This window comes from Zootoca vivipara, chromosome 13 (assembly GCF_963506605.1).
Source record: "Zootoca vivipara chromosome 13, rZooViv1.1, whole genome shotgun sequence".
NCBI classification, from domain to species: Eukaryota; Metazoa; Chordata; class Lepidosauria; order Squamata; family Lacertidae; genus Zootoca; species Zootoca vivipara.
Genome location: NC_083288.1, coordinates 12,856,598 through 12,865,503, shown reverse-complemented (window position 1 = coordinate 12,865,503; position 8,906 = coordinate 12,856,598). Strand labels below are relative to the sequence as shown.

The window sequence follows — 8,906 nt, the reverse complement described above, 5'->3', positions numbered from 1 at the left end:
CATAGGATTTCTGCAGTTTTCAATGCAGACTTTCCATGCCAAAAATCTTCATCTCATGCAAAACAGCTCCCGGTGGTTCCTGGTCCCCCCTCTCTGGAGAGTCTTTGCCGACAGCCACATCAAGGAACAGGGAGTTCCACAGGTTACAATTATCTCTAATGCGGTGAACCGGCAAAAGCGGGTGGGAGGAGAGAAATCCTACAAACATATGCTGTGGAAGAAGATAAAAGAAATCGCCCAGGAAAGGGAATTGGAGAAAAAGAAAAGTTGCCCCCACCCCCCAGGGCAACAGTCAAAACTGAAAAGCCTGACTCAGGTGGGAGAAGGGTTTTGTTGAGCTAGGGCTCAGCCTCAGAACCTGTTTTCATTGCTAAGGCTCAGCCCTGGAACAGGTGAACGGAGACAAAGTGTTTCATGTAAAGGGCCTTGCTATCTTGGCCATGGAGTGACTCATCGCCCCCCCCAACTTCTCCCCAGGGGCTTCAGCAGCTTCGAAGACATGGCAAGCAAGCCCTGGTGATGTGGGGAAGGGGCTCCAGAAGGACAGGGTCTGCAGCTGAAATTGCGAAGCTTTATTAACTCTCTTCAGTGGGTGCTGAGGTGCGTAGGAAACAACCTTTCCGCTCTCTCCTCCCAAATGGTTTCTGACCTGTTGACTTCTCCGGCGGCCCTCTGCTGTTTCAGAAAGGGTCAGGCCCGACTCATTGGTTTCAAAATAAGCCCCCACCCTGCCAAGACACTTTTAGGTTTGCAGCCAACCACACCACCCCTCCCCATTTGTTCCCGTCCCCCACCCCTACCCCGTTTCGCTGACAAAGCCTCAGGCTAGTGGTTCTTCTATCTCTTCCCCCAATAAAACCATCCCATACCCTCCAGTGGTCCACGAGGCCTCCACCGATGTGGTGCTGGGGGGCTGCTGAGGAGGCACACGCTACGTATTCCCCCTCCTCCAAATATATAAAGCATGATACAAACACTCCCCTCCATTGACGATGTAAGACACACACACATATACACACACCCCTCCATCGGTACACACAAACACCCCAATTTGGTCCTGCTCTTTTATCTGGGAGATTGGTCACCGGTGCTGCCGTGCTGCTGGACGGGGCAGCTGCCCAGGCTGTCTCCGCTGACGGCTTAAGTCAGTTGGCAGCTGGGCTTGCGAGAGAGGCCGAGGGTGACTTTTTCCTTCTGCACTCCTCCCCCCTTGCCTCGCCACATCCCCAAGCGCTCCCTGGCAGGAGAGAAGAGGGATTAGAGTGAAAGGAAGATTTGAGCAGATGGTTCATATGCAGTACCCTTCTGTGGACACCCAAGGTTTCATTCACAGCTGCCTGGGTGGGGAGGGGATGCGGTGGTGGTGGGGAGAGGTTTGGGGCCAGAAGGCACTTGGAGGAGACCAAGGAGTTGCAGGCACAAAGGGGTGGGGTGGGGAGATGGGGGGCGCACAAAAGTGACTCCGCGAGGGAGTTTGTTTGGCAGCGAGGTCGGCCGCCACACACCCTTACCCACACGCACGCCGTGGCTTAGGCTCCCACCTGCCCCCTGACATACACGCATGCACACACATATGTACAGTTGCCACACGGGTGCCCCCACTCCCCAAACCCACTGCACTTGTCCGTGGTACTGTCGCCCAGGTTGTTGGGGGGGGGCACTGAGGCACGACAGGCAATGCTGGGCATCAGCCTAGAGCTTTTGGGCACTTGACCGACCCCCCCCCCCCAAACCAAACCATGCTACGGCTTGGAAAATCCACAGGACAGAATTTTTTAAAAAAGGAATTGTACGAATTGCCCACCCCGCCCCCAAGGAAAAGGGTGTGTGTGAAGAGCCCCAGTAACGCCTTCCAGTTCACCTCCACTCCCAGTAATGTCAGGAGCCAACACTAGTTCTGGCCGTGCCAAGACTAGGTGGTGATAAGGGGCTCTTGGAACAGGAGCCACACAGAAGAAGGCCATGTCCGCCTCCTGGGATCTGGCAGAGGGTCTCTCAGAGCAGCGAAACTTGCTTTGTCCCACAGGTGGGCACACACACACACGGCAGTTCTTGTGCCCCACGTTGCTGCCTGGCTCACAGTGGCTGGTGTTGGTGGAAAAGGGTAAGACGCCCAACTCGCTCAGCCCGTTGGTGCAGCACTTCTTAACCTGCCTTGGGCAAGGCAAACTTATCGGGTGGTTGCGGGGCATGCTGGGAAAAAGAACACAGAGTACAGCTTGGCCGCAAGCCGCCTCTCGCTCCATCAGTCTGTCCTGTCAAAAGTCTGGGGGGATTCCTGTTCCACCAAGCATTTGACAAGATGGAGAGGGCAGGAAGTGGCACCAAGATTGCGGTCGGGCAGCCGGACCTCTGTGGTCCGGGCGATCTCCGCTCCCCTCCCCCAACTGTGCAACGAGAGCGACCCATCCCCCCCGCCCGCCTCCTCGCACGCACACTTCCGCCCGCTACTTCACGTTGAAGACCATGAGGGGGCGCTCTTCGCGTTTCTGCCAGGGGCTCTTCTTGTCTCCCTGGTCGTCCGTCCCTTCCGAGGGCTCGTTGCTGTCATCCTCCGGGCTAGTCATGGAGTCGCGGCGCAGCTCGCTGTTGCTGTTGCTGCTGCGGGAGCTGTTTCCGCGGCTGCGCCCACGACGGGGGATAGTGGCCGCCCGGTGGTCGGCGTTCTCATCCAGGAGAGGCGTCAGGGAGTTGTCCTCGGGGGAGCAGATGGCGGTGCGGCTCTCGCTGCTGCTCGGCTCTGTGTCGGCGTCTGCAAAGACCAGCTTGGAGTATGCAGGACCCATAGAGGGCGGCGCCAGGCGCTCCTCCTTCAGCCTCTTGGGGGGCTTGGCCTCGTTGACATCCACCCCAGAGTCCAGGCTGGCGTCGTTGCTGCGGCTCCTCTCGTTGCCCTGGAGGTCTATGTATGAGTGGCGGACTTGGGAGGATCGCCCGTCCAGGGACACAAACCAGGCGCGAGGGTGCTGCTTCACACCCAGCTCCAGCAGCTTCTTCTCCGTCAAGGCTTGCAGCTCCCCATTCAGCTGGGCCATAGTGGATTCATTCAGCAGCACCGGGATGGTGACGGAGCCGCTGACGGACTGTGTGTGGGGGCCCCAGCCTTTCCCCTCAGCCTCTTCCCCCGGGTGCTGCTGCATCTGGAACTGCGGGTGCTGCAGCTGCTGCTGCAGGAATGATGGCTGCTGCCTCTGCTGCTCCCCGGCCACGAACTGGTGAGGGATCCCCATGCCACCCGGGTCCAGGTCCGGCTGGCTCTCGGAACCCCCCGCAGGCTGGTCCGAGGGAGCCAGGCGCATGTAGTGGGCTGGGATGACGAGCGTCGGCATCACGTTCCGGTACATGGAATCCTTCATGTGGTCGATGGAGCCGCAGAAGATGAGCTGCCCGGGCTGGCTCAGGGAGGTGGGGCGAGCCAGGTGGTCCACGGACTGCGACATCATGAACTCGGGCGGCTTGGGCTCCCCTTTGTGGCCCACGTAATGGTCGAAGGGAGGCGGCGGGGACGGGGGCTCCTGCGGGTAGCCCTTGCTGTCGTGGCGCGCCTGCTTGCTCTTGTCCTCGGTGCGCTGGTGGGAATAGCCACGCTTGTAGTCCTCCAGGAGAGGGGGCTCCAGGGCACCAGGCACATCCATGGAGCGGGCCGCCTTAAGGGAGTAGCCCTCCGCCACTTGAGGGTAGCCATCCTTAAGAGCCCCCCGCTGGCTCAGAGTGTCCGCCATGGAGGCCTTGCTGGCGTGGCGGGCTTTCTGGTTGGCCACTTGCTTGAAGAACTCTTCCCGGGAGCTCTCGAACTCCCGGGAGGAGGAGAAAGCCGACTTGAGGATGGGCGTGTGTACGTCTGTGTCCCCGTTGGAAGAGGCCGTCTCCAGGTGGCTCGTGCAGATGAGGTTGATCTGGGACATGGAGGTGGCCTGGTCTTTCTTGGAGGCATCCAGCGCCCCAGAGAGCTGGAGCTTTCTGTGTTGTTGACGTGGCTTCAGGCACAGCCTCCTGGAAAGGGGGAGGAAGAAGAAAATGTAGGTGCAGATAAATTCACAGGTAGCTATGGCAGAAGTGCTCTAGCTCAGGGCAGCGACATGTGCCTTGCACAGGGCAACATCAAACACTAAAAACGTCCCTGAACAGGGCTGCCTTCAGGTGTCTTTTAAAAATCACGGAGCTGTTTATGTTTCTGACATCTGACGGGAGGGCATTCTCCTCAGGGCAGGCGCAGCTTCCAAGCAGGCCCTCTGCCTGGTTCCCTGTAACCTCACTTCTCGCAATGAACCACCCCGTGATCTTCAGATGAAGGGCAATATACAAATTTAGATACTAATAATTGGATGCTCCTGCCTTTTGGACATAGGGTTGTGTGCTGTGGGGGTGTGAGAGGAGAATTTCCCAGATGATCTCTCAGTTCTATCTGCCTCTATAATTCTATAAAAGTAAAAGAGTGAATGGACTGCTAGTCTGAGTCTGCTGCTCACCCTTGGATCACTGCAACACAATCTTCTGTTAAAGAAGTTTAAATGTCAAGGTATTCAGGGCTGAAGGAAATGAACCCTCTTCCCCGGGACACAAGCAAGCTGGGTTTGAGACCACCGGTAGTCGTGCAAAGCACTTAATTTCTAAAGCGAAAAGTGCTTGCTCATACCTCTGGCTGAAATTTCCCTCCTCCCCATTCCCAGTTCAATGTGTGTCTGGATGCCTGTTCTCTGGGGTTCGGCTGTCCTCTTTTACTACACAGAAGTGTTCACTAGGGCATAGGGTTGGGTGACAAAGAGCGAAGGAGCAGAGCCTTGGGAGAGTGGGAGGGAAAAGGAATGGACCCATGACTAATCGGCCAGAGGCTGCCTGACATTTTGCAACAAAGTGCTTGCAACAGCTGTCAAATTCCTTAGGACTATTCCTGCAATCCTCAGCTCAGCTGCCTTTCCTCGTGCCTGGGCCCTACTAGAACGGATCATTTGCGAGAGGGCTCCGATTTGCAAAGTGTGGTTCATTCCCGCAAATAATAACGTCGGGGCGCAAGGTTCCACTACTTCAGTTTTACTGATGGGGAACTGAGCCTGATTATGATAGCGGCAGACTTGAACTCGGGTCTCCTGGATCCAAAACTTCTGAAGCATTCCAAGGACAAGTATATATATGTAAAGCACCTAAAACAAAACCTGCTCCGTGACGCTCTTGGCAACTTGGGGCACTGACTCCCAACTTAGCTGAATTCCCTCACCCTTCCTAGTGAGAGAGGGAAGGGGAAAAGAGAAACCTTCAAAAACCGCAGCTGTGAGCTGTATCGAAAGGGGTTGCTGGGGAGAAAAAGGGGTTGTCCTTGATCTCCTCTGATGCCTGAAACGTTCCACCTGCCTCCTTCCTCAGCTACCACTCGGAGCGCCAGTAGCTGAAGTCCTTTTGCAGTTCCATTCGAGAAAGGAAGGTCCCTCAACTGGCGCCTGGTTCAAATGGCCTGTTGGCTCAGATCCAGCCTGTGGGCTGCCAGTTCCCGCCCCCCCCCCACAAAATACCCAGATGAAATAAAAGCAAAAATACAGTAAATAAGCCCTTGCAACGATAGGGAGGGCGAGCTTCTTTAGAAAAATTACTGTGTGATGGAAAGAGGGCTTGAGAAGACAAGGCTGGAAGCGGGAAGTTGGGCAAGCAGCACTCACCTGCAGTAGTAGATAAGCAGGCAGAGCAGGATGAGGACCAGCAATGCCAGGGCACCCAGGATGGTGAGCAAGAAAATTGTGTGGTAGGTGGCAATATCCTTTATGCCTCCAACTGCACTGGACAGCCCTGTAACGAAGACACCTCTTTATGGGCTGACCTGAAGGTTTCCCTAAAGCATCTTATGCTGGAAATGGGATGCCGTACTAAATGGGGTTGCTCTGGACCTGATCCAGCAGGGCATAAAGATGCAGCTAATTCATGTGTGTGTTTTTTAATCTAATCCCAACTTTATAAAATTTTCAAACCGGGTGTGGGGGCTCTTTAAAAGCTTGATTTAAAGTCATTCCAATAATTCTAAGGCAATTTCCCTAATTTACTAAACATTTTGCACGTGGCTTTCTTTTTTATTAAACATCAAAAGATGGGACTAATTAAAAATGCTCAGATTAATGGAATATAATTTCAAACAGATTTATATACAGGGCTTTTTTTCCAGCAGGAACTCGCTGGGACCTCCCAGATGGGTGCCATTGCCATGGTAAGAGAACAAGGGAGGTGTTCATGGTGAGTTCCAGCACCTCTTTTCTAGAAAAATAGCACTGGATATCTACAAATATAAATACGAGCAGATTTATGCATGGAGGGATTTATTCCCCATATTCATTTTTGTTCTCCCTAGATGCCCTTTCCCTTAATCCCATACTTATTTCTATTGCATTTTTTTCGGTTTTCAGTTTTTTTTTCAACCAGCTCTGGTTGCATTTATTCAGTGCTTGTGTGGCAACCACTCCATGCAAACTGAGAGGCACTCGTTTTTCAGGAACTCATAATCCACAAGATACCACACTCCAAGCAAATTCCCACAGGTGTGCAGAGAATGTGCACTCCTGCTAACACAAGAGATCCGCTAGCACCTTCCTGGCTAGTTCCTCAGCAAAGTAATTAAGAATTTGGTGGTGATATTTTACCCGTTGTTGGAGACAGCATGGCAGCTGCCCAATAGCCCAGCTGTGGGGAGACAAACGTCCAGTAAAGCTGGTTCCCTTCCTTGCGGATGAGGCCCGTCCCATTCCGAATCCAGAGACCTGAGAGAAAGAAGAACTGCTGAATCAGAAGTAACCTGAAAGGCTATCTGGACTAAGCCCTAAACCAGACGAAGGACTGGCCACTCACCAGCCGCATCCCTAACCTGCAAAACCTATAAAAGGTAAAAGGTAAAGGACCTCTGGACAGTTAAGTCCAGTCAAAGGCGACTATGGGGTTGTGGCGCTCATCTCGCTTCAGACTCAGGGAGCCGGCATTTGTCCACAGACAGCTTTCCGGGTCATGTGGCCAGCAGGACTAAGCCGCTTCTGGCGCAACGGAACACTGATGGAAACCAGAGCGCATGGAAACTCCGTTTACATTCCTGCCACAGCAGTACCTATTTATCTACTTGCACTGGTGTGCTTTCGAACTGCTAGGCTGGCAGGAGCTGGGACAGAGCTATACAGCTAGGCCAGCAGGTGGGGGGGTTGTGGGGGGGGAGAGGGAGGGAGGGAGGGAGAGTTATAATGCAGTCCACATAGGTTTTGCAGGTTAGGGATGCGGCTGGTGAGTGGCCAGTCCACAGCAGTCCACATATTCTGTTGTGCAGAAGAAATGCCAAGGAGCATGGGGTCAGCAAACCTTTTCAGCAGGGGGCCAGTCCACTGTCCCTCAGACCTTGTGGGGGGGCCAGACTATATTTTGAAAAAAATATGAACCAATTCCAATGCCCCAGAAAATAACCCAGAGATGCATTTTATATAAAAGGACACATTCTACTCATGTAAAAACATGCTGATTCCCAGACTGTCCTCAGGCTGGATTTAGAAGGCGATTGGGCCAGATCCAGCCCCTGGGCCTTAGTTTGGGGACCCCTGCCAAGGAGGAAGAGCCAACCTAGAGAACCAATGTGTTCCCAGGCATAGTCCTTGATTCTATGGCCCCCCCAGCCCCAATTGGGCATCTCAGGAACTCCCCCCCCCCAATTTCAGACGGGCTAGTGGCTCCTCATGAACCCACTATGCGTTGCTACAGAGGTTTCAATAGAGCTCATTCCCTAGGTGAGCCAAGAAGACACAGACAAATTGGAGCAAGCAGTGAAACAAACAATGTACATAAAATCCCCTGCTTTTCAGCCACAAATGATGGGTGGTCCCAAACTGGAATCAAAAAGTGGGAGCAGAATCCAGCCGTCAACTCAAAATGCTTTCAGCACGAGCAATTAACTCCCTTATAACAGCACAGCCCCCACTCCCAACCAGATTTCTATTTACAGATGTGGCATCCTCCCCTGCCCCTGGAGTCCTGCTAATGGACTTTTATAAGCACTTAGGTGGTTTTATGGCACCACACAGCCAGGGTGACAGAGGAGGTACTTGGGGTCTGGAAAGAGGCTGGCGCACCCCCCACCAAGCAGGGTGCTTTCTCCGACGGAAGTAACATTGCTCCCTGCCTTGTGTGCCTGTGGAATGTGGCAAGAATTGAGCAGTTCCAATGTGTCTTGCCCGCTCTCACCGCTCTTGAGGTCAAAGCGCCAGGCCGGCACACTGGTGGCTGCTGCAGCGGCGGTATCAGGTGGCAGCGGGATAGAGAGGTGGACGGAGCCAGAGAGCTGGATTTCTGTCCCGTTGCCAGTGAAGAGGTGGACGCTGACAGCGACGATGGGGACCAGCTCCAGCCATGTGCTGTTGGCTGCAAGGGGACAAAGGGGTTAGGAAAAGAGCTGCTTCCACCTCCAGAGACATCCCAAGATACTTTGGTTCCCAAGGCAAAAAACCCAAAAGTCCCCCCCCATGCACACCACCCAATGATCGTAGAATCGCAGAGTTGAAAGGGACCCAGAGGATCATCTGGTCCAACCCCCTGCAATGCAAGAATATTCAGCAGTCCATACAGGGATCGAACATGCGATCTTGGTGTCAAGAGCACTACGCTCTAAGCCAGGCACCTCCAAACGCGTCCCTCCAGATGTTTCAGGACTACAATTCCCATCATCCCCGACCACTGGTCCCGTTAGCTAGGGGTGATGGGAGTTGTAGTCCCAAAACATCTGGAGGACCGAGTTTGGGGGTGCCTGCTCTAAGCAACCGAGCTGTCCAGCTGATAAAGCTATACAGTCGTACCTTGGTTTTTGAACAGCTTAGTTCTCAAACATTTTGGCTCCCGAACACCACAAACCCAGAAGTGACTGTTCCGGTTTGCGAACTATTTTTTTAAGCCGAACATCC

The 8,906-nt window shown here is 53.8% G+C and overlaps 1 protein-coding gene across 2 annotated transcripts in view; it reads right to left on the bottom strand.

The window, feature by feature from the left end:
- Window positions 1–805: 805 nt before the first annotated feature.
- FAM171A2 (family with sequence similarity 171 member A2) overlaps window positions 806–8,906 on the bottom strand; it is a 40,246-nt gene continuing 32,145 nt past the window's right edge. For both annotated transcript variants that reach the window (XM_060282335.1, XM_035134992.2), the window contains exons 5-8: window positions 8,194–8,370; window positions 6,621–6,737; window positions 5,652–5,778; window positions 806–3,993 (exon numbers count right to left, since the gene is read on the bottom strand). In XM_060282335.1, coding sequence (XP_060138318.1) covers window positions 2,448–3,993; window positions 5,652–5,778; window positions 6,621–6,737; window positions 8,194–8,370 — 1,967 coding nt within the window. In that variant the 3' untranslated portion in view covers window positions 806–2,447. The remainder of the gene's footprint in view (window positions 3,994–5,651; window positions 5,779–6,620; window positions 6,738–8,193; window positions 8,371–8,906) is intronic.